At 44.5% G+C, this 26115-nt stretch overlaps 2 protein-coding genes across 9 annotated transcripts in view; one reads left to right on the top strand and one right to left on the bottom strand.

Annotated features, from left to right (window-relative positions):
* The window catches only part of LOC142588881 (zinc finger transcription factor family protein 17-like), a 50301-nt gene that overhangs the window by 17067 nt on the left and 7119 nt on the right, over positions 1–26115 (top strand). For 3 of the 5 annotated variants that reach the window (XR_012829747.1, XR_012829744.1, XR_012829745.1), the window contains exons 3-4: positions 5335–5517; positions 8519–8912. Coding sequence is in view for 1 of the 5 variants with exons in the window: in XM_075700706.1 (XP_075556821.1) it covers positions 5335–5517; positions 8519–8775 (440 nt within the window). In the remaining 4 variants the exon portion in view is untranslated. Of the gene's footprint in view, positions 1–5334; positions 5518–8518; positions 9018–26115 lie in introns of those variants that run through there. The other 2 variants (XR_012829746.1, XM_075700706.1) reach the window with 2 other exon arrangements.
* LOC142588905 (uncharacterized) overlaps positions 1–26115 on the bottom strand; it is a 54987-nt gene that overhangs the window by 16520 nt on the left and 12352 nt on the right. The window contains exons 1-5 of one of the 4 annotated variants that reach the window (XR_012829748.1): positions 16431–20318; positions 15374–15498; positions 11012–11078; positions 8128–8310; positions 3012–3531 (exon numbers count right to left, since the gene is read on the bottom strand). Coding sequence is in view for 3 of the 4 variants with exons in the window: in XM_075700719.1 (XP_075556834.1) it covers positions 11012–11078; positions 15374–15498; positions 16431–16482 (244 nt within the window). In the remaining variant the exon portion in view is untranslated. Of the gene's footprint in view, positions 1–3011; positions 3532–8127; positions 8311–10971; positions 11079–15362; positions 15499–16430; positions 20319–26115 lie in introns of those variants that run through there. The other 3 variants (XM_075700719.1, XM_075700726.1, XM_075700732.1) reach the window with 3 other exon arrangements.

Genomic DNA, 26115 nt, shown 5'->3' on the forward strand with positions numbered 1-26115 from the left:
AAGCAAGCGGAAATCAACATTAATATAACAAAAGCTATCAGGTTCGGGACTACAGCTAAACCCGTGTTATGCAATTGCATAATTATAAAACATGCCCGTAGCCTCGGTATTCGCAATATCTGGGTGTTCATTTGTCATCCGATCTGTCATGGAACATTTGCATAGATGTGATTTTCACTAGAGTGTTTTAGTTTAGTGTCATTACGGTCCACCCCGCTCCAAGTTGCCCCGCTAAGCCACATGGTGGAGTGGTGGGTGATTGCATGTTTTAGTTGTATGTCTAGCCTAGCGGAGCAGAGGGACGGATGGATAGGTGCTACGAGTGTCCCCTTTGGAAAGATGTGTGGGTTGCGCCATGAAGCTCTTGTATTGCCTAATGTTCTACCTATGTTAACAAAGAAAAAAAAACCCACGATGACTTCCCATAACCAAACTTTCTGAACTTTGTCTTTGCAAGCCTCTGTTGTTTGACGTTTCCCTACTTTTTGTCCACCAATCTTCCATTCGCTGCTTACCAATCTTTACTGCATACATTTTTACTTTCCCTCTGCTCTTGCTGAACCCAAGGGCTTCAAGCAGGCCAGTGGTGTATGTGTGTGAAAACTTTTATTGTAATGATGTCCGGAGGCTAGACTTCTCAAGCCAAGGCGGGCCGCTCCCATGTTGGCACTGTCAGGCCAAGCCTTTCAGCGACATCATGGGCCCCCTGGACTGCCCTTAGTTGGTCCTGAAACAATGGGCTTTGAATCCTTTTCTCCCACTGTGTCCATTCTTCAACAAGTTTGGGGAGAGTCGCGGGACACCCCGCCAGCATATGTCTGATTCCAATGATGCCATTACAATCATTGCAGTCCATCTTAATCTCCCTCTCTGGATATATTTTATTAATGGTATATAGGCCAGTGGTGCCTAAATCTACTGCTGGGGAGATATTTCACATTCTAGTAAAGCATGCTCTATTGTTTCCCTAGCTTTACCGCAGCAAGCACATGCTTCTTCCTTCTTATATCTTGCTGTATAAGTGCGTGTTCTAAGGCATCCCGAGCTCATTTCAGAAAGTAATAAGCTTCCCTTTGAGTTATAATAGATTGTTTCTTTCCCAATATTGTTATTTCCTCTTCAGTAGTTACTCATAGCAGGTTTATTTTCCATTGCCGCCAGCCACGAGATTATCTCGGCCTCTCTGGCTTTCCGCTTGATGTTCCTTTCGTGTTTGCAGTGCCTTCTGGCCGAATTCAGGGTAATGAAACAAAATAAAAGCACCTATAAGTAAAACTTGTAAGTAAAGCTTTTATAAGTAAAATGAATACATATAGCTTATTTGTCCATAAAGCATCTAAACGTGAACTTGTAATGCATTACTGGTCCATTTTATCCAGTGGAAAATAAAGCCCCATCTTGGGAAACGCCACGTGATAGCCAGCGAGCTTGCATTTTGCATCCAATCTGATCCTTTCCGATGCCAACATGTTGCACAGCATGCATCACATACTACCGCGCTGCGAGGTTTTCAAATGGGTCAGCATGCGCACCTTATAGCAGACATAAGTCTTCGTCTGTGCAAATCTGTCTTGTAAAGAGCAAGGCAGGCAAGGTGCCTCGATGCACGTGCCAGAGTGGGTGTGTGCATCGACCACCCTTGCTAGAAAAAAATGGCAGCAACCTTCTGCTCAGGCAGCTTGTAAGCGGACCGTGTTTCTGACTCCGCCAGCCTGCTTGCACCTAAGCGGAGGGCGCATGTGCATTCGCGCTTTCGCTCCGCTCAGCTGCTTAGCCGAGTGTAAAAACGGCAAACTAGAACACTCTACTAAAGCAACCAGATCACTTGGCTTCATAAGGCGCTATTTGCACTCGGCTAACTCCGAGACCAAATTTCTGGCGTACACCACCTTAGTATGCTCTAAAATCGAATATGCCTTCTTAATTTGGAATCCACACATGAGGCCTACCTCGAACACAAACTAGAGTCTCTGCAAAATAATGTTGCTCGCTTCATCACAAGAAACTACTCGCATACATCTAGTTACGGAAATCAAATATTAGATTAATTTAGCTCCTCTCAATATACGCAGACTTCTGACACTATTGTCCTTCTTTCATAAACTTTACTCCAATCGGTTGTCCCACGTGACTCTAAATATCAGACTAGCTCGTGACATGTGTCTTGACGGCTTGATCACCAACTTAAAATTGCACCCATCTTCACCCACACTAATCCGTTTTTCCACTCACCTCTTCTCCTCGCTATTTGTCACGACTCATTTGAAGTTGTTCCTAGAAATCTGAACTACCTCTTACCTTGCTGTTCCGTTCGAGTTGCATTTCTTGATGTTCTTATTTAATATGCAATTTTGCTTTCCTGTTTAGTAATGTATACTTAAATTTTTTTCCATTGTTTTGTAATGTAAAACAGCTCATTGTGATAAGTCAAGTATTTTAGGAACCTTGAACCTTGTCATTACTATGTTTTTTCGCACATTGTATATACCCTGTAATAAGTCGTTTTGCACTAATTCATGTTGTTCCAATTCATATTTCTTGTTGTGTACTTTTGGTATGTTTTGCTCCTTTCATTGTAATCCCTGTAAGAGATGGTGTCTGCCATGAAAAGGGTACCTGGCCCATACCATCGTCCGACTCATTCATGCTAAGGATGTTGTTGAAGGGAGGAATGAGGGGTAGGGGATTTATTTACAATATCTACATGAAGGGTGGAGAACATTACATCTGATCAGTCTAGCATGACTGAAATGCACACTGAACAGCCGAAAATGTCTGCTTAAACACTCTCTGTCCTTACTAGATCCCTAGGCCAGGGAAAGCTGCCATCCAACCTTCATCCAATCAAAGCGTCCAAAGTCGTCGAAGTACCCGCCTTTGAGGGCGAAGGTTCACACACTCTCTTGCACTTTTGTTTTACTGAACACACCAAAACCAGTGAGGCCTCATAGACAGGTGTTGTCACGCTTGACTCAAGCTGGCATGTCTTGGTTCCTGAGCTGACTCTGTCATGACCGTGACTATTACCAGAGTACATGGGGGAATGCCATAGAACAAACATTTCCAGGAGTTTTCTTGCTCCAATTGGTCCCTGAAGGTGACAGCGAACCAGCTAACAATCCTGTCCGCCAAACGTGTCTAGCCTTACTGGCTCCGAAGGGCTATTCGAAGGGGGCGTGTTGTTGGCTTCACGAAGCGATTCATTGCAGTGAAGCCAGAAGGTCACTATCCCCGCTGGCCAATCGTAACATCCTCCACCCCTATGCCTCCTGGGCTCTTTAGGGTACTTGAACAAAAAAGAGTGTTATGGAAGTTAATATGACTGGTATAAACAGCAGCGTCGCAGCAACACGGACTGCTGCAGGCGGCGGCGCCAGGTGTGCTGATGACGTTCTGATCATTATAAGCTGATACTGCTCTTTAGTGCCTTATCCATCCACGTCAAACCATTATGCGCCGCGTGGACCATATCTTGAACTCCGTGTTCTCGTCGCTTTGCCTTGAAGAGCGGGCCCATATCTTGAAAGCGATCTGCGAAAGGTGCAGGGTGCGGTGTGTGCTGAGAAATTTGCGAGCGCTGCTTCGATCTCGTGGTAGCGACAGGCAGAACAAAGGTAAAGCCACTCGCTGCTGCATGTTCTATCTATATTGTATGCACTTTTCACTTTGTTGGGTGCTTGAAGGCTGTTCACCTCTGCCGTGGGTCAGCCCAGTATTGCACTATCTCTGGGATCGGCCCACATTCTTATCTTGCGTGATGGACGTTTGGTAAGCATAGAAATGCTTACACATTTAAGAAAATTTTAACACCCAGAACCAGCCAATTACTACCATGCCAGTATGTTGCAAGTACTTTCATTTGAGTAGGTAGAAAGCCTTTGTAAACAAATAAAAATTTTGTGGGCTAATGAAAGCAGCTGTGTGCCTAGGCGTCGGAGAGGCAAGAAATTACAACTGCACTAGAACAATTTGCTCTGTCACACATAACAAAAGAAGTGAAGGTGAATGTCTTATGTGCATTGCAAATGACACATGTGCTTTCATATGCACTATGGCATATGCACAAGTGTATTACACCCGATAACAATGCAAGAAGCTCGACAAGAGACTGCCGCGAGGCTATGAACGGCGTCCAGAAGGAGGTGCCATAGCACAAATGGATGCAAAGATGGCAGTGGTGGACACAAACAACATTGCTACCATTCCATGCACTCAATTTTGTTACAAGGTGGTTTGCTGGCCTCTGCAAATAGATATGAGTCGATTCATCAGCTAACTGTAGCTCTAGTTACCGATACCCAACCGACCTGATGAAGCAGTGCTGATTAGGGCCAATGGTCAGGGTAGTGTGCCATGAAATTAGCTTTTGGTGATTGTGATATGGGCTGCAAGCAGTTACAGGAAGCTTGGCGTTAATATATTGGTACGATTGGCAATTGTTTCAGAGATCATTAGTACGAGTTTTTGATAACTGATGAAGCACTGCTGTACGAGTCCACAAGATCACAGCAGATCTGCTTTCCATGTGAAGCTTTCATCACTTTAACTTGTATATTATTCTACTATATGCAGGGCTCACAAACCATATACAATATTTTCCGGACAATAATTTGAACCTGGCACAAGTAACCTCCCTGTCTTTTCACAAGTCAGCAACTATCACAAGTGTGCACAGAAGTTAGTTCCTGTACTTAAAAGATCACAAATTGCCATACAGTTCTGAACCACGTGCAAGAACACATGTATGCAATGCAAACTGTGTGCCTTCCAGTGGTCAATGGGTCTTAGCGCATGCCATTGTGCTTGCTATGAATGCTGCTTTTGTCACCGTACCCTGTTAGCATTGCATATAGTAATTGCTTCGATTGGCGTTGACAGCCAGGACGAAACTTATACTGAGAGAGGCATGCCTGATAATCAGATCGTGGTATTGGCATGTAAAAACCCAGATTTGTTTTATTTGTTCTTGATTCGAGACAAACCAAGTGCCCTTGAAATGCTGCATGCAATGCTTTGACCTCGGGCAATCCATTGCATTACTGCAAATATTACTCAATATTTGAAAAGTCTAGTAGATGATCCATCTCAAACTGAATTACTTGCACGTTCACTATTTGTTTTTTATATTTAAGTCTTCTCGTACCCCTGCTGAAAACGCTGCGTTGCCCTGAAAGCGTGAAAATACCACACCTTTGCGCAGTTCGCGTAGCCAGGTTTCAGGCAAGTTGAATTGTAGCTAAATTGTGTAAATGGTGTGGTAGAACCACCACTAAGCATGTGTTGGAAGTCCAGTGCTTAAGTTAGAATAAACTACCCGGTTATCTTTTTCCACAGCTACATGTAAACAAAAGCTGAAGCGGCCTTCAAGTGTCAAGTGTGGAAAAAGATGTTTTGCGGCAATGGCTGTGACTGAAGACAACACAGGTGTGTATGTGGTTTTCCAATTCAAGCACAGAGGCCACGACTTTGAACTGGGTCGTGTTTTTCTGTCCAAGTCGGAAAGAGCTGCTATTGCTGGTAAGAAACCGCTTTTGCCCTGCTTTATAATACATAAAGAGTGGTTGTTGAGTTTTCAACATCCCAAATACAAGGCAATTCTCATGCCAGACCATGCAATGAACGTGGAGCACATGTTAGTGCATTTGAAATTCATAATTTCCACATAATTCGAGGCCACCTTTACTGACTGCAGGGCATTATAGTTAATGACATCATAAACATGTTTATCATTTTGCTACATTGTATCAATGCCTGAAGGGTTCAGAGAGAGAGAGAGAAAAAAGGGAACCGTTCTCCAATTTCACAAGATACCTTGGCACAGCCAGTGGCCTATATTTGACCTATATGGCTATTCTTATTGCAGGCAACGACTTTAGTTATTTTATACTTGTTTGCATCACTTCATGTACCAAGCAGGAAGGTGTAGTGCCTCCTGGTGCACTGTAGGCCACGCAGCAGACTGGCTTTTTCTTTTTCTGTTTTATTTTTCAGGCTTTCAGTTAACTGTATTGGTATGACTTATGATCCTAGTGGGATTCAATGTCTCAAAATAGCAGTAAGCAGGAATAATTTCCACTTGGGATTACTTAAGGTGCATTGTACATAATTATGTCTGCCATTTTGCCTAAACTGAAGTGCAAGTATTACAGACATCGATGAAACTGCGACCTCTCGCCACTACTGTAGGCCATCCACAGCAGATGTGCTTTCCATGTGAAACTTTCATCAGCTCAAGTTGTATTTTACTCTACTATATGTAGGGCTCACAAACCATGTGCCATATTTTCTGGACTATAATTTGAACTGTTGTACAAGTCACCCCCTTTCCCCCCTCTTTTCACAACTTTCAAAGAAAAAAATATGTGTATATAACTCATTGTATAAGATGCATCTATCTTAACTTGGGTCAGCATCGTGAAATGCGATTGTGCATGTTTATACACTTATCCTAAAATGTCGTACTTACCCATTTCAGGGCACCAAACTTCAGTAAAAAAAAATTTATGAGCCGCAGATTCTAGCAGACAAAATAAACTGCAAGTACATTGCTGGAGAAAAAGAATGTCTCATGTTGGTCTTGCATATATAAGTTACTGTTCTACAATACGCTTGGACGAAAATGAAAAGAAAATGGTGGCACCTAAATATTTTGAATGTTCATGAATCAGCTATGTGAATGAAACATGACTGAAACGATCACGATAATTAGGCTTATACCCCTGTCACACAGTGAAAACTAATGTCATTTGAAAATGATGACAATGACGATCGTAAAAAAAAAAAAAAAAAAGACACGCCTCAAACCCACTTTTGTCCAATAATTATTTTCCAGTATGCTAAATTCTACTAGAATATGTGATCGTTGCTTTCAAACCGTAGCGTTCGATTACTAACTTGTTGACATTGCCAACGAAGTAGAGTCGAGCTAAGGCAAGCAACAGGGCGAAGAGAACGTTAGGCGCGTCCGCTACATCTGCTAAAGTGGTACAAGAAGGGCAGTTGCATGTCATCGCCTTTCTGATGTTATGCGAGCTTCTAATATCCTCATTCTTGGAGCGTGCCACAGGAAAAAACGCGCACGCTTTTATGCCAAGTCAATTGAAGTGGCCGCGGCCGATGCTCTGGTGAGAACCAACACGACTGCTGCAGCGAAAGCTAAAGATGGCTGTCTGGTCACTGGACTGAGAGTAGTTTTCTGTATTTACCTATGTGATGGACTTCAATGTCGTTAAAGCAATAATTAGGTAATAAAATGAATAGAATAATAGTGATTTCTTGTTAAAAAAAAAAGAAGCACGTACTGTTTGCAAAACACTGGTAAACTCGTGGTGTCGAGGATACACATTCAGTTCCAAACGAATGCGAATGAGTTTGGCGAACTGATTTTTTTGTAAATGTCATTTTCGAAAATGTCCTTACGTTTTACCGTGTGACACCGAAGAAATGGCATTATCAGCGAATGTCATTCGTTGTAAATGACATTAGATTTGCCGTGTGACAGGGGTATCAGACATGAACTCGTAAAACAGCTTCAAGTGTCCAGTCAGTACTCTACTTGACTGAAATAATACCTTTAACTCAAAAACCCACATGACTGCATAGCCTTCAAAGCATACGTTCACAGGTGTGTCTGCTCTGTAAATATGGATGAATGACTGATAAATCAACCATTAAAAATAATTGCTGAAAGCTTTAATTGACAATTTTTATATTGATATTAATCAAATTATGTGCATCAATTCAGTCAGTAACAGTGATGTTTATATTTAAGTTAATCTGGAAACTCTGCACATGGTTTCGATTGCCGACTGTTTTGCCCTTCTATGGTGGCATGACACTATGGAAGTGGCAATAACTTATGCTATGGAATGTAATTGGAAAATTAAGTTCTAACTGCAGGATAGAAATTGATAACAATGGCAATATTTAGTAAAAGAACTAAAAGTGGAAGGCATTTTTGCCCTGGGTAGGATCTGAACCACAATCTGCACATGTCCAGTCCAGTGCAATGCTTTTACAATGGTTCAGTAATGTCTTTTGTGCGAACAAGGTTACCAACAGTGAAGGATGAAATTGGCAGCCTAGCTGTAAACTTGGTACACACAATAAATTTCTTCACTTACGTACCTGATAACACTGGTGCAGATAATCCCTATGACGGTTTACCAATGACACCAAACATTGAAACACTTAAATATGTAATCTTGCCTCTTCAAATGTAATGTAATCGTGTAGTGTAATTAAGAAATGTAATCTTGCCTCTTCAGCAGCTGAAGGCTGCATAGCACCATGTCCTTGAAAAGAGCTGACCTAAAGAGAACAAAAATTGCGACAGCTTGAACTATTTAACACACACCATTGCAAAAGGTTTTTGTAAGTCAATGTAACTCATTATTCAATTAAAGGAATTCTAAATAATGATATTAAAAATGTTCATCAGTGCCCATTTCACTTCCTTGCGTGCTCGGTAATTTTTACTTATGCTTCAACTCATACACTTTTTCTCTACTCTCTCAAGACAAGCTGCGAGAAGGCGTGTCCATGGATGCAGTACTGGATAATGTGCGGTCCAACGTGGATGAGACATTCCACCGCATTAACCTGTTAAGCAAGCAGGATCTCCGCAAGATAATGAGGGATGCCAGAGTCTCGAAGACCGAGCGGCTGCACGATAATGACTATGTGAGCGTGCAACTCTGGGTTGAGAGGATGCACAGTGAAAAGGAGAACCCATTGCTCTTCTTTAAACACCAAGGACAACCTGACAAAAAGTGACATTTTTTTAGAGAAAAAAATGAGGACCTTTTGGATGACAGAGATTTTATGCTAGTCATCATGACCACACCACAACAGGAGCTTTTCAAGAGGCTTGGAACTGATCGTATATGTCGATGGAACACATGGAACAGCAGGTGAGCAGTACTATATAAATGCATTAATAATAAAAGCAAGAAAGAGGGAATGCTGTCCGAGAATAATTGCAATAGATATGATGAGTAGTATTCCTTCACACATGATATTTCTCTTAATTTTTCATTTGATGGAGTTCTCAATTACCAGTAACAGAGCAAGAATGAATTCAGCGCTCTGTACACTGGTGATATCATTCCATTGCTACTGTCCTCATCGCTACATGCCCTGCATATCCTGTCTGTATTGTCACCACGGAGTTATAATAGGTCACATAATACAGCTCTTATCACATTTGTCTTGTGGGGATGCGCGACTGTCACACGTCCCCTGATATGTTGTTTTTCCCGCATAGCTTCCGTCTCCTGCATTGCGGCTTCGCTGCGGGCCCCAGACCACGCGAGAGATGGCGCGAGTGTAGCGCTGCTAACGCTGCCTCATGGCAGGGTTACTTGGGGGCGCAAGGGAGAACACATTTCCTCTTTGGTTCGGGACGGCAAGCAGCACGGACGTGCCGCCCGTGCGCCGATCCATGCTTCTGCGAGATCGTCTCGTGAGGCCTTGTGCGAAAGAGCCACCGTACGCGTGAACGACCGGGCATTGGGATCCAGCAAGGGGCGAACGTATTCGCTCATATTCACCATTGATCCGCACTCCGAATGTGCTGCAACTGCAGATTTGATATGGCATTAATCAAAGCCAACACTGCCGTGTTATCTCACCACCTTGAACTGACACTCTCACACGCAGATCCACTGGCCACTGTAATCACCATGGCGGGAACGCTAGGCCTAGGTATGCTATTACGGTTCTTGACATTCCGTGCTGTCTTTTTCATTGAAAGAATTCACCGCTGTCAGCAAAGGTACCCACTCTGCCTCTGCAATCCTCGTAAAGCACGGCGCATTGCATATTGCTAGTCCTCGAAAGGCAGCTTTGCCTCAGCACAGTGATGCTACGCGGTGAAGTGTATGGGATGCAGCACATATTTTGTTAGACTCACGTGCACTTGCCGTCTCCTGTCAGAGTGCAAGCACCTATATGCCTAATAAGTGTACTGGCAGACCTTCAGAGCTTTTTCGGACGTGCCTGTGGCGATTTGGGCCCTTAAGGGCAGTAAAAGACATGCATTCATTTTTTTTTTTTCGGACATTGTAGCGGCCCTTAGGGAGTCTGAAAAATCGGACTGTACAACTGACCAAAAGGATGCTTCATCCATGGGGCGAACATGCAGCGTAACAAGGACAAGAATAGGAAGGACCATTGCATTGAGGAATAATCAGGAAAGGAACTGTGCCGCCGCCTCTTTGAAGGAGCTTGCACTCAAAAAGCAAAGTGTTGGCTGACGCTAAGATGCAGGTTACCCACATCCAAACCAAAATAAATCCCTTAAAGCAGTGAAATGCAACACTGAGGCATTATGCGCAGGCTGAGAGTATGTCAGGACAGTTGAGGTTGACTTTCCAGTTGCTTGGAGAATCTCATATGTGACAAAGTTCGGGCATGATACCAATGAGCTTGCTATCAGTTGATACAAATAGCTCTATTTGCTTTTGTATGCATCTCTTTTTATTCGCATTTTAAAATGTTTGACTCTAGTTGCCGTGAGCTAGACCACTTTTTTTGCAGTGAAGCTGTCTATAGTGAGGATCTGGCAGATTGCGTCCGCGCATAGACCAACAATTTTTCATACGGTGGGCCGATCCCGAAGAAAGTGCAATACCAGGCCAACCCGAGGCAGAAGTGAAGCAAGCATTAAGCAATCCCCATATGTGGGCTGATCCCGAAGGTCGTGAAATGCCAGTCAAACCTGCGGCGGAGATGAAGCAGGCTTTAAGCACTCCCCACACATGGGCCGATCCCATAGGTAGTGCAATACCAGGCCGACCCGCGGTAGAGGTGCAGTTCACCATTAAGGGGCCCACGTACGCAGCTTTGCTGGTCATCCTTCACAGAGTAAAAGGGCACAGAGTTTCTTTCGAAGATATTTTAGTAGCTGTGCATTTTACAAACCCCTCTTTTCAGTTTTCTATTTTGAATAAAATAAACACTACTCCTTACTGTTCAAACTGGATTGTTTTTATTTTTTTAACATGCTTACCAGAGAGTGACAGCATCAGGTGACATGGTGTCAGCCCATCTTGACATAAAACAAAGTTCTGTGAAACCTGAAAAAATCAGGGAATTTGAAAATGTCAACTTGGTAGACACGTTGTTCTTCTAAGCATGCAGTATGGCACATAAGCCTGGAGGTTAACGAAGAATCTCGAGAACATGTTAAGGGCCGTACAAAGAGCAATGCAATGAGACAGGAAGAGAGCAGTGTGGATAGTCGATATTCTAGTAGACATTAAGAGGAAAAAATGAAGCTGGGCAGGCCATGTAATGCATAGGGTAGATAACCAGTGGACCACTAGAGTTGCAGAATGGGTGCCAAGGGAAGGGAAGTTCTGTCAAGGATGACAGAAAACTAGGCGAGATGATGGAATTTGAAAGCACAAGTTCGCATCAGCTACTGCAAGGCAATGATAATTGGAGATTGCAGGGAGGCACCTTAATTCTGCATTGAACTTTAAAATAGGATTATGATGATGATGAATGCGTGCAACTCTTTAAAAAGAAATTTGGGCCGGAAATAGCACAGTTCACCAAGACACGAAACCAAATTCGTATGCTTTGCCACTAACACAGATGTATTCCAGCAAAGTTAACTTATGAAAAGTGACCACCATTGTGCAATCATCTATTTCATTGTTGGAACAGCTTGCGAAACATAGCATGATATGTTGGAAGGAGCTCTGTAACTTTTTTTCTTTATAGCCGGCTATAATATGCACATGCTGAATTGTTTATAATTAATGCTATGTGATGTGCAAATTAAGCAGTAATTTTATGCAGTATTAAAACGTACCTTAGTGTAACAGTACAATGAGAGACGTAATCAAGAATTTGTATGTATGCACATCTGAGTGCGCATGCAATGCGTGCTGTCATCCTTGAGTGCGCACAGACGTGAAGCTGGTGCACTGGTCTTAGTGCAGCTTGGTAGCTCATAGTTTGTGACGGGATTCGTAATGGCAGTGCTCCACCACGCCACAATGCAGCAGTCAACGCTGAAGAGAGGAAATGCTAATCTTACCAACGCTACACATGCTCAACAGGCCAATGAGAGTGCTGACAGGTGAGCTTGAAGCTCGCCAAATCCATCTCACAATTTGTGCGTCGTACATGACAGCATAATCAACATTTAATCATCGAGTTATTTCAACTACCATGTACGTCGACATTGCTTCTTTAGTGTTGATACTTTGTTGGCCCCCCTCCCCTTTTTTCTTCAAGGATACTTCTGACAGTGAAAAATAACACAATGTCCACATCAACAGGAACTGGCATAAGATGCAACTATTTGTGACCTTTTTAACAGAAGCTTGTATTGCCTCACTGGTGTCGGTGTTACCGCGCGAAAAAACCCAAGCTGCGCAAAAATAGAAATTGCGTATCAGGCTGCGGATTCGAACCACCGACCTCTGGGTTGCGAGACCACCATGCTAACTGATTCAGCCACTGTCAGTTCATCAAACGCTGCCTTTAAGGTGGGTAAGTAGAAGCAGCGCAAGGCATGAGCCAATCACGGGCGTCCCCTTCCTCCAGAGGAGGGAAAGGGTGTGTTCGCTCGCCTGACACCCGCAGTTTCCCACACCAGTTCAGGCCCAGCAGTCAGATGGGGAGGCTGCGTTTGGTCTGTTCTGCCGAAGAGCAGGCCACGTGTTGTGCCTTTGGCCAAAGAACAGGCAGTGTTTGATTGATGCCACCGGGAACTTGAGAAAGGGGTCAACGTTGACGTGCCGCCCTCACCGTGAGGCGTTACAAAGAGCCGCAGATCCCAAGTTTCGCTTGCACCCCACTTCGCAGCAGTGGAAGGGCAGTAACTTTTTGGCCTCCATCCTTGTGTCATAGTCCAAGCATTCTCTTGCTAAATAGAATCATTCTTGGCAACTAAAGCTTAGTGTTTAGGTGCAATTAAAGCTCGTCATTGGAACAGTCTCCAGTACTTCAGAATTTCACAATAAGTAGAATACCATTTTGTTGGCAAGTACCACGGCAGAGATAGTGACCTATAGGTAGATACTGAAAGAGCCAGTATAGTAAGAAGTTCATTTAAAGTTGGAGGAATGGTACAACTCTTGGCATTCTGGGGAGTTAAAAAGAGTGGAATTAAGAGATCTCAACTTTGTCAAGCAGGAATGAAATGGAGGGCCCGCCCCATTGTGCAACTTTACTGTGGACCAGTGTATGCCAACATGGCAAGTAAGAAAAAAAATTGGGTATTTCATGGTGCGTGTAGATCCATAGACTTTTGTTCCCAGTGGTATCTTTTGATGACATGCCCAGGCTTTTTTTTTTTCTAGTCACTTGTTACACTCTAATGCGATAAAATCTACTTGAACCTCTTGTGGTTGCAAGATCCACAGGCGAGCTCGTTCCCTCAATCGGCTGCCATCACCCAGTCTCTACTCGTCACATAACCATATCTTGTGAACATTATATACATTTTTTTTTTTGCCTCTGAGCATCTTGGGTGATATCCTGAGTGATGAAAACAAGCACTACATAAAATCAGCAACATCTATCATTACGACAGATTCATAACAATAGCGCAGCCACTACATTGTTTTAGCTTTCCATACTAAATAAACTCACTGTGTCTGCGTTCAGTGTGGGCAGAGGGAAGCTTGCACACGTAAGTTTTTGGTAACATTCATAACAAAGCAAACAAGCTTTCAGGACTATAAACCTTTGAGTCACATCAGCTATGTGGGAGCAAAATATACATTCAAAAAACAGGGAAAAAAAGGCACACTGTTATGTGCCACTAATCCTTTCTTAAAAAGCTGCAAGAATTTTAGGCGGTTTTGATAGAATTATAGCATGGCACAAAACTGATGGTGCTGTGCATTTGGTCACCGCAAGCAGCTGTACATTGTTAACCTCTCTGGTCAATCATGTCTGCTGCAGAAGCATTCCTAGTATGTCTCCAAATTTCAAGATACTTGATTTAGTGCAGTATCACTCTTTGTTGGCCTTTTTATCAGACTGACGCAGAAGTGGGAGCATTGTACACTGTTCACATTTTCTTTGTGCGCAAAAGATAAATATGCGTTGCACCTGGGGTTCTTTAAAGGTGCACGTTAAAGAACCCCAGGTGGTCAAAATTTCCGGAGTCCTCCACTACGGCGTGCCTCATAATCAGAAAGTGGTTTTGGCACGTAAAACCCTAAATATTATTATTATCACCACTAAGAGAATGTATTTAATGCTGTTCTTAAGTTTACAGCCTTACAGCACATGACACAGATATTCATGACAAATCTGTGCATGTCATACAGACAGCTGAAATTTCAAATGAAACGCCACTTTCCTCCCTCTCGAGAAAGCGCCACACCCAGCCAGAGTCAAGGCAACGCAAACAAACAGTGAGACGCAAAACACAGTCGTGTCGCTCGCCATGACGCATTACTTCGGTAAATCGCCCAATTCAGAATGCACAATGCCACGGTGGAAAATGTGCCACGCAACAAAAATGGATAAGAAAAAAAAGCGGGTGGTGCTAGCCACGTGAACCCGATGTGGTTCTTCGGCTCAAGTATGTGACAAGGCGAGGAAGGAACGTCGCTTGCGGATGCTACTCAAGGCAGAGGGAGAGTGTGTCTCTGTTGGCAGTCACGCTCACCTCATGGTGGTGTGGTAAGAGGGCATTCAATTTCTTCTGTCTCCTCTAATAATAAACCAGTTTAAAAGATTATTTCGCTAAAGCAATGCCAGAAGTCTGAAGTCATTACTCCAAACATTCATCATGGATATGAAGTCCAATGCATGTGGAACTGTCGAAAGTGGTTCACTCATATTCTTCTCATCTACTTTCAAGACATTTCACACTGAATTGATCTAGACCTCTGCATTGTCACAAACAGCAGGAAGCAACCTTGAAGTCTGTTTTGAATTCCTCATTAATGCATGAAAATCCAGGATGCAGCAGCCAAGTAACAGTCTACTACACATAACTCCATCTTCACCTCTGTGTTCAGGCAATGAAATACAGTTTTTACCATAGCGAACATGAGATGTTCATTGTTGGAGATGCAGCTCTTAGCCTGTCTACGTATGACTGTGACATTTAAAGAAGATGCCAGTTATTTAAAACTATGTTATTAAAAAAACATCTTTCATGTTCGTAACATGCCTGGAGGCAATAATAACCAGCTTGAAAAGTAATTATGTCCCATGGCTGTATTTGGGTCTCGAGAAGCTTTAAATTGCAGTGTAAACTAAAACTTGCTAGGGGGCCTGATGTAAGGCCCTCAAAAAACAGGCCAAACGGGGCTAAATGTTTCTTCAATAGGATAGAAAGTGCGCTGGAAAGTTAACACCAAATATAAATGAAAATATATTACTTCAGACTTGCCACCAGACTTTCACAATTCGAGTCTTGTTCTCCAAGGTGCATTGCCATTCCGACTTGTCCAGCTAGTGAGAAATGCAGTTCGTATTGCCTCCGCCAATGTGTTGCACATGCACAAGTGATGAACTCTACAAAATGAGAGCAGCATTGAAGATAAACTGAGCAGCTGAAAGTGCACGCACTGTTGCTTCTATGCACAATATGGAAGCTAAACAGCAGAGGTAAATTTCGTTAACAGAATTGCGTAACACTTCATTCCCGTTCATATTGAAACATAAGTCGACTCTGAATATAAGACAACCCCTTACTTAAAGACATCGCATTACAGTCTCCTTTATAATGGAAAACTACATGTTCTATAAAAAATTGGGCACTGAAAGCACCATGCCCCGCTTTGCTTCAATTGTTTCGCTTAAATCTTTTGTGTACCCAGCAGAAATGCTAGACTCTAAGCTTTTGTTTTAAATGTAACAAACCTCGTCAAATTTGGTGCAGTGGTTGCCGAGAAAAACGAATACTCCGTTTATATGTATTTAGATTGGAACACCCGAGCTAAAGCTTCCTCTTAAACGCGCCCGCCACGCGGAGGCATTGCCGAGCCCAAACCGAAGGAGCAGTACGGGATCCACATTTTGTCTGCTGGAGGCACCGCCAAATTATACTAAACAAAGAAACGTTGCGTGCACTTAGTACACGTACAAATTTCCTCTTTATAGCGACGATGTAGGGGGACTGCGGCTTGCACTGGCAGCCGGCTTTACCTATGCGCCGCCGGTCTGGTTCCTCAGACGTGTAACGATTGCGACAGTGTACGCGGCACAAAAAGCACCTGGGACTCCTGCAAGACCAGAGAAAACCTTGCCTCTGTGCATTATTTAACTCCTTCTCATTACCGTTATACAAAACTCGAGAACGCAGTCAAGAATTTCGTATTGAGCTGAGAGTACGCTGCACAAGGTCTAGTGAAAGACGGAACATTTAACGACAGCTTGTAGGCTAACTTCCAAGATGTATCGATAAGTAACTGTTCAATAACTGTAGAATAAATACGTCCACTTGCCTGTCTGTTCACGCCAATACCGCAAGCTCTTTTCAGAAGCACGAGACGGGCGCTGAAAAGCGTCGAGACATTTCATTCGGCGAAATTAACCGCTTGCATTTCCAATGCAGCGAAAAATCAAGTGAACGATTCGAGTGTATTAACGATTTCGACGATGCAGTCGGCCATTTTGGGAAGCTTTAGGCATGGATCGGCTTGGCTATAGATGCGCACAATCTTTGGAAGCGACTTTTTTTTTTCTTTTTTTCTTTTTTGTCGCCAGACGAAAATCACTGTGTTAAACTTTTTTTTTTTTTTTTACATAGAAGATATGTTTATACTAAGGGTATGGTGGCTAGCATACACTCTTACCCATAATTACACCCTTTTGCCACACAACGATAATCGTCATCTGCTTGTCCGCATTTCCTTTCTTTAACGCGGCGAGCCCGGTACTTTCCAGTAACGAACGGCATGCGCGTTATCATTCCCGACAGGAAAGTAACAGGCAATGCTATCATGCTGATAACGCGTGTGCCGTTCGTCACTGTAAACGCCGCCAGAAGTGGGGAGCAATTCCGCGTGTCTTGAATGACGCTTGTACAGTTATCAGTCAAACCGCCTAATGTTGCCACTTCTCTGTTGTGCTTATGTGGGCTTTTTTCTAACCTTCACGGTGGGTGCAGCATGTCTAGAGCCGCAGCGTCCTGCGCTCTATGCGGTTGCACGGGACTGGCGGCCACGCATCGATACACAACCTCCCAAATAACAATAAGAGTCAGTTTTGGCACTTGGTAGAGCAGTAAACGAGGGATCCAAAAGAAATGTGATTGTTCCGCAAATATATATTTCTCTATAATTCATCTAGAGGTAATTCAAAAAACGAAACTATAGTCGGATGCAACTTAAGTATGCAGCGAAGCCCCGCTCACGGCCTCATAACCGCCAGCCATTGTTCCTCTGCGAGGCTGCAAATAATTCATACTTCAAACTTTTCCTGTTTGGCAAATAAGGTGGTAACCACAAAAATAATATTATTAGCACATAATTTTATACATTTTCCCTCGCCTATTAAAGTATAATAGGCGAGTATAAGTACAAATCTATCGTCCTCTACTGCGTCACGAACTACGTGCCCACTAAAACCAAGCGGCCGCCAAAAAATAATCCCTGGATAACCCAAGAAGTAATTCAGGCAAAGCGCCGTCTGAAAAGACTGCGTAGAACAATAAAAATTAAAGGAGGAGACGAATCCAGGGTGACGAAACTTCCTAATGCCATCGCGGAATTCAAGCTTGCAGCCAAACGAGCAATAGAATATTATTTTAATGTAAAGTTACCGAGCTTTCTTACTAATAATCCCGGAAGGTTCTGGAGGCACTTTCGCACCAATGATGGAGAAGCGTCCCACTTAAGCCCAGAGGAAGAAACTGCGAAAGCCAACGCATATAACATTTTTTTTCAATCAGTATTTACTACAGACAATAACATTATTCCCCCCATTCTAACGAGACAGGGCGTAAGCATTGGCGAATTACACATTACGGACGCTGGCATACTTAATCTTCGGCTTAATTTTGACCCTAAAATAGGCAGCGGTCCTGACAACATACCTAACGACTTTCTGAAAAGGTATGCGGAATGGTGCATTAGATACCTCGGCATAATTTTTCGTAAATCACTCACGACTTCACAGCTACCGAACGACTGGAAAATTGCAAAGATAATACCTATCCATAAATCAGGCGACACAGCAGAAATTTCAAATTTTAGACCCATTTCATTAACTAGTACATCCTGTAAGCTTCTAGAGCACATAATCTTAAAGCACATAACAATTTTTCTAGAGAGCATTGGCTTCTTGTCTCCCTACCAACATGGTTTTCGCAGTGGTTTGTCAACAATAACCCAACTAACAGAACTAGTCCATGATCTTGCATATACTATCAATCACCGCGGCCAGACTGACATGATTTTACTTGATCTATCTAAGGCATTTGATTGTGTATGCTATAACAAATTAATCGCTAAAGTTGAAAGTGTTGTTGGGAAAGGGCTCCTTTCAGACTGGATAAAAGAATTTCTAGCCAATCGTTCACAATTTGTAACCTACGAAAAAATGCCACCTAACACTGTCACCGTTACTTCCGGAGTTCCCCAAGGCTCAGTTCTTGGGCCATTACTCTTCTTAATAATCTATATTAATGACATCACAGCTAACATTGGTTGTAATATAAAACTGTTCGCCGACGACTGCGTTATCTATAGTGAAATCACTCATTATAACGATAACATCGCACTTAATGCATCCCTCAACACTCTAGCTATTTGGTGCTCTAATTGGCAGATGTCAATTAACGTAAAAAAGTCTGTGGTCATGACCGTAACAAGGAAAACAAGACCATCTAACTTTACATATGAGATTAACGGCATACCACTAACTAAAGTTGAACAACATAAATACCTGGGAGTTACATTAACCTCAGACCTCAGGTGGGATAAACACATTTCGAATATCATGGCAGGAGCATTACGCAAACTATTCTTCCTCAAAAGAAGCCTTGAGCTCTCTACAACATCAACGAAGCTACTGGCCTACACAATGTTCGTTAGGCCGGTTCTCGAATATGCAAATACAGTCTGGTTTCCTCATACAACAACTAACATAACAAAATTAGAGGCAGTACAAAGAAAGGCTATAAGGTTCATTCACAACAAATATATACGCACTGACTCACCGACTAATCTTCTAACGCAGTCTGGATTGCAAATGCTATCTACCAGGGCAAAACACGCTCGCCTGAAGTTCTTGTTTCAGCTTCTAAAAAATAACTATAAGATAGATGTGTCCAGGTACATTTCATTTTCTGAGGCTCGAAAAACACGTAACAAACATGCGCACACTTTAACAGAATACACATGCAACAATGACACGTTTAAGTATTCATTCTTCCCCCTTACAATTGCTGAATGGAACCGACTTGATCCTGCTATAACCGCCATCGAATCGTTGTCCGAATTTACTTCACAAGTGGAAGCTGCAGTGCGTAAATAAAACAATTTATCATCGCACGTGTCATCGTCAGAAATTTTGCATTGTGTTGCTTTCGACTACCCACTTTTCTTTTTCCATAATGAAAATAAATTTTCATTACTGTACTACTGCTAGTCCTAAGATAATTGTTATAACTGCCATTTCCTGCTGATTGCTTGCCTATATTGTTCTTTCTTTTTCCATTCGTGTCTTCTCGCTCTCAAAGTGTATGCTTTAAAGCGTATCCCTTCACACAACTTTAAAATTTCTTCACGCGTTAAGTGTTATCTTTCAGTTCGCTCCTATTTTATGTATAAGCTAGTTAATTACGTGTTCTTAACTGCCAGAATTATGTTAATTAACTGTCATAGGAAAACTCGCATTTTTGTTTCTAAACTCAGCTTCTTTCTTATATTACCATCCTCAGGCAATTGTTTTCTTTTTTCTTCCTTTTTTCAATTAACTGTTCTGCCTAAATGCGTATTCATATACATGTCTACTGTATCGCCCAACTGCCATGCTCTCAAATGAGAGTAGCAGTATTGTAAATAAAATAAATAAATAAAATAATGGCGAAAGTCGAATTCTTTATTCAACTGAAAATTATAAAATGCTTGCTTTGCTGCAACTATTTGTTTTCAAGTTTCAGTGCAGTTGGCAGTGAAGTTTCATGAGTAAAACTGGTTCAGCAGTGAAATGAACTGTACCGCAGACTTTTGAAGAGTGAAATGCTCAGACTCCATACACTTTGTCCATGTCTGTTGCACACCTCATTGCTTCTGCCGATAAAAGGCTCTTCAAGAACACCAGACTCTCCTGATCAATCAAGTACGACGCATTGTTGAAAAGGCCACATGACGATGATTTTGTTTGCTTTTGTGATTGGCTGGCTAAGTAACACAACCCCGCGCAGTTCATGTGCCATGGTTGCTATGTATTCTACTATAGAAATCTTTAATTTACATTTTCACTTGTTTACTTGTTCTTGGCAGTGTTCTTCCTGCGGTTCTTTCCAGTGTGAGTCCATTTGATGGGGTTCCTTGTTTGCCATGTAAAGGAGAGGTGCATCTCACAGGCCTACCTGTGAGATGCACCTTATTTCATTTCTCTTTTCGGGTTTATGTGTCTTTATGGTGAATGGTCGGCGTTATTCATATTTGTATAATAAAGGTACCCTTCCCCTAATTTGCATAGGAAGGAGACCTATGGTTGCCCCCCCCCCCAAAAAAAAAATTACTGCATACGCGCCTGCTCTGTTGCCATTGATGAAATGACACAGAGGAATGCATAGAGCAAACTTTAGAGTCTGAAGGCTCGCATCGATGTCACTGGTTGTCCTTTCCCATTATGCACCATTAAAAGCACTCATTGGGGTTAAAACAATGTTTGACTAGTTGCTAACATATTTCATAGTTTCCTTCCAGTGCAGACCCTCACTCCAGGATGCTGCAGGTCACACTGAACATTAATTTCGAAGTCTCAGTGCACTTCCTGAACCGCTCCCACTGCCAGATCCATCTACAGTAATTTTGGGTAGTTATTCCCGTAAAACTTCCGGGTTCCTTGCCTTGGCACTCAACCTCAGTACACTGTAGCTACTAGTATAGGTGAGAAAATTATGCTGTATAAACAGAATGAAAGGCAATTTCCTAAACATGCAAAAGCATGCAAGTTCCTTTAACATGCAAAAAGCATGGATAGCAGGCATATTTCTAATTTAGTGTGTTCACTGTGTGAAAGCTTACATTTACATATATGGAAGCATAGAACAAATGTTTCAAAGCATTAATTACATCCTTGAGCTTAATAATTAACATTAAAAAATTCTGTATAATTTGGGCAATTTATACTTACACATAAAACCAATTCATTCAGTTTTGCAGACACTAAGTGGGCTCACAAGTTTTACTATGCCTTTTGGAAGGATGACAGACAGACAGACAGACAGACAACGAACTTTATTTAATCCTGAGGAGCTACCAGGACCTCCTAACGAGTGGCCATTGTAGCCGCTGGCCGCGCCCACGTAAAGGACAGAACGCCGTGACGCTCCGCTCTTTCCTGGGCCCTCTGGATAGCCTGGGCTTGCTTTCGGAGTACCGTGCTTCTGATGGCCTCCTCCCATTCGGCTTCGCTGGAGAGGAAGTCGTTAGGCAACGCGGGACATCGCCAGAGCATGTGAGCCAATGAGCAAAAGGTTTCAGTGCAGTCGGGACAACTAGGGTCCACATCCGAGTACATCCTACTGAGGAATCCCCGCGACGGGAAAGATCCCGTCTGCAGCATTCTAAGTGTAGCTGACTGACCTCTACTGAGCTTCGGGTGAGGCAGAGGATAAATTCTCCGACCAAGTTGGTAATGTTTAGTGATTTCATTAAATGTGAGGAGTGGATCGTTCTGCTGAGGCCCTTCCTGCCCCTCCGGAGCCTCCAGACCGTCGCGGCACGTGAGTTCTCGCGCACGGTCGTGGGCAAGCTCGTTGAGGTTTGGGAATCCCTCGAGAACGTTCGTCCCCACGTGTGCGGGGAACCACGTGATATAATGAAAACCGGGGTAAGCCCTTTTCTTTAAAATAGAGGCCGCTTCTCGTGCGAGGTTACCCGACTCGAAAGCTCTGATTGCGTCTCTCGAGTCGGTGTAAATGTAGGAACGCTCTGTATCACACAAGGCCAGCGCAACCGCAATTTGCTCTGCTATACTCGCGGTGGCCGCTCTGACCGAGGCCGAGGACCGAAGCACCCCCCGCCCGTCTACAACCGACAGCGCGAACACTCTCCTGTTCCCGTACTGCGCCGCATCGACAAAGAGCGCGGAGTCTCGGTCATCTCTAACTTTCTTCAATATGGCTCGCGCACGGGCTTTACGTCTACCCTCGTTATGCTGAGGATGTACGTTCCGCGGGAAGGGCCTCACCAGGTAGGTTGCCCTCGTTTCTCGTGTCAATGTTATACGCCGGTCCTCCATTATCCTAGGAGCCATGCCAACCTCGTCGAGAATTCGCCTGCCAGCTTGGGTCGACGATAGCCTAACCACCTGGGCAGTGACCTGTGCCTCTATGATCTCGTCTATGCTATTGTGCATACCGAGTTGATCTAGCCTGTCGGAGCTCGTGGCAATAGGCAAGCCTAGCACTTTCTTGATGCTCTTGCGCATGAGTGTATTTAATTTGGTCTTTTCCGTTTTTGTCCACACTAGAGCCGACGCCACATAGTTAATATGGCTCATGAGGAACGCGTTGTACATCCGAAGGAGATTGTCTTCACCTAACCCCTTCTTTCGGTTGGACACCCTAGCAATTAGCCGCAACATATTCTCTGTTTTGGCTGTAACGTGGGTAATTGTTCTGGCATTACAGCCCCTCGCGTCTATGAGCAGGCCTAGGATCTTAACTGAGTCGACTCTGCGAATTTTCTGCCCATTATTCGCGTATAATGCCACGGGTAGCTGGTTGAGGGGTGTCAGACCCCGAACCCCTTGCCTTGCGGGTCTGTAAAGCAACAGCTCCGATTTACTCGTAGACAGCTTGAGACCCGTGTCCGCGAGGTAAGCCTCCGTCTCGTCCAAGGCCGCTTGTAGAGCTTGCTCCATTTCAGCTAGGGAGCCCCTTGGGCACCAGATCGTGATGTCATCTGCGTAAAGTGCGTGATCTATGCCCTGGAGGCCGCCCAGCCTATCTGATAGACCCTTCATGACTATATTGAAGAGCAGTGGCGAGATGACTGATCCCTGAGGGGTACCCCGAGCTCCCAATTCGTACACTCTCGACCGAATCTGCCCCACCTGAATAGTAGCAGTTCTATTCATGAGAAAGGACCTGACGAAGGCCAGGAATTTGACTCCCAGGCCTATCCCGGCCGTGGCTTGCAGAATGTATCTATGAAACACTGTGTCGAACGCCTTAGTGAGATCCAGGGCGAGAATCCCTCTCACGTCCCGGGTGCCGCTATCAAAGATTTGCTTCCTTAGCATTAGCATAACCTCCTGCGTCGATAGGCCGGGCCGAAAACCAACCATATTATGTGGGAAGAGGTTTTTGCGCTCTATGTACCCGGAAACCCTGTTCAAGATCGCGTGCTCCGCTACCTTGCCTATGCACGAGGTTAGTGATATTGGCCTCATGTTGTCCAAATGAAGAGGTTTTCCTGGTTTAGGGAAGAGTGTCATTATAGCCGACCTCCATCCGTCAGGCACCTGTCCTGTCTCCCATACCCTGTTGACCTCCTTAGTAAGTAGTTCCACTGCTTTATCGTCCAGGTTTCGTAATAGCCTGTTAGAAACTTTATCCGGACCCGGAGCCGATCTGCTGTTTAAATTGTAGATCACCGCCCTGATCTCTGATTCTGTGAAAGGCGCGTCCAGTTCCTCTACCGTCGCGCACTCGATCTGCGGATAATCCTCTTCCTGCGTCGGCCCTATAGGAAGGTATCTATCCGCGATCGCATTCAAAAGTGACTCTTCAGTACCTCCCTCCTGTTTGTGCCGGTGTATGACTTTACTAAGTGTTTGCCTTTGATTATGCTTTGTCTGCGCGTCACCCAGGAGGTGCTTGAGGAGGTTCCACTTCCCTCCTGAGTGCATGGACCCGTCTACTGCCGCGCAGACCTCGTCCCATTGTAGCCTATTGAGCTCCGCACAATATCTCTCAATCTCTCTATTAAGCTCCGCAACCTTTTTCCTCAGCCTACGATTTAACCTTTGTGTTTTCCACCTCATCAGAATTGACGATTTCGCCTCCAACAGATGCGCTAGGTGCGGATCCATTCTTGGGACCTCCGCTTCTGTTTGTACTACCTTAGTAGCCCTCTCGACGTCCTCTGTTAGCGATTCGATAGCCTCGTCAAACGAGGAAAATGTGCTCGTTCGCTCCTTCCTAAGTTTCCTGAACTCCTCCCAGTCCGTGACTCGAAATACCCTGGCCGGTCGGGCGTCCACCGTCAATGTTACCGCTACTATGAAGTGGTCACTGCCCAGGTTCTCCTGCTTATTGGCCCACGTTACATTACCTACGTTCCTTACACAGGCCAAATCAGGCGTTGTGTCTTGCGCAACTGACGTGCCCAGCCTAGTGGGGAACCCTGGGTCCGTGATTACCGAAAACGCAAGATCATCCAGGATCCTCGCCAGGTTCTCTCCTTTTACAGTCCGTCTGACGTAGCCCCATGCATTATGAGGGGCGTTAAAGTCCCCAGCAACTATCAGAGGAGAGTGTTTGGCTATCGAAGTCGCCTTCCTAAGCAGGGAGTTAAACGTCTGTCTCTGGTCCGACGGCGGGCTATAGACATTAAGCACAAAGACGCTCTGCTTGAGACGCCCGTGCGGTATAACCTCCACGAAAAGGGCCTCCATCTTACCCCGTCCGGACTGGATTGGATGTTCAATAAAGGCTAGATTTTTTTTTATCATCGTAGCTAGTCCTCTGCCTCGCTCGTTCCTGACCGACACAGTGTTGAAGCCAGAAAGGGTAGGGTCGTCACATAGTGTTTCCTGTAATAACAAAATCTGCGGTTTTTCCACCTCATTCGCCAAAAATTGCCGTAGCGGAGCCTTGCGCCTTTGAAAACTAGCGCAGTTCCACTGCCATATTACCAGCTCTTTGTGAGCGCCCGCCATGATGCTACAACAACATACCTTGCTCCACAGCCGGAGCAACCTCGGAGTGATTCACTGCCTTGCTTTGCGCTCGGACCTTGGCTTTGGCCTTAATCGCCGCCTTTTTTTCTAGTACGGTCACTCTTTGGACCAAAAGCTTTACGCTTTCCTGATTTTCTCTACTTATCCTAAGTAGTTCCTCCAACATCTTTCTTTGCTGGACCTCTCCCTCAGACGTTTCCGAGTCGCTCTCGTCGTTAGGAAGGGGTGCCTTGCGCTTTGCTTTAGTGAGCCCTACGCGGGGTATATGTTCAACTACCTGTGGCGTCTGGTCGCACGCCTCTATTTCAAAGGACTTTGGGTTTGCCTTGGCGGCTTTGAGTCGGCGTACCTCCTCTCTAAGCTCCTTAACTTCCTTAAGTAATGCGTCCACGTGCGACCTACTACCATGCTCTGGCGAAGCCGACCGCGTTACCTCCGTGGGTCTCTGTAGCTCCTTCTTCTTCTTCCCTTTGACACAATCTGCCCAGGTAGGCTCCTCCTGGATCCGCACGCTGGACACCGAGCGCCCTCTTGATCTGGAGCGCTGCCTGATTGCACCGCGCTTCTGCGCAGCTGGCGTGCGAGAGCGGCTTCTTTCGGTGCTGCGCTCCTGCACAGCTGGCGTACGCGAGCGGCTCCTGCCGCCCGCCGTGATGACGTCGGTTCCCAGCTTCAGCTGCTCGGCGCGTCGACGCCGCTGCCGCCGTCTTCTTCTGACAATATATGGAACTTGAAATTTGTCCCTACACTCTTTGGCCGCTGTGGGGTGCGGGCCACCGCACAAAGTGCATTGCGGATCGCACTGGTGATCTTCCGCCGGCGATCGTTTGCCGCAGGTGCGACACCACTTGCTTCCAGGGTTGAGACACACGTCAGCCCGGTGTCCCAGTCCTCCGCAACCGTAGCAGACTTCCGTGTGGCGTCGGTACAACGTGCAGCGAAACATGCTCGCGCCGCATGCCACGTAGTTGGGCACCCTCATTCCCTCGAAAAGTACCACCACCGCTGTAGTGTTCTTGATCCGCCTGGCCTCCAAAGCGC

This window comes from Dermacentor variabilis, chromosome 1, assembly GCF_050947875.1.
Source record: "Dermacentor variabilis isolate Ectoservices chromosome 1, ASM5094787v1, whole genome shotgun sequence".
NCBI classification, from domain to species: domain Eukaryota; kingdom Metazoa; phylum Arthropoda; class Arachnida; order Ixodida; family Ixodidae; genus Dermacentor; species Dermacentor variabilis.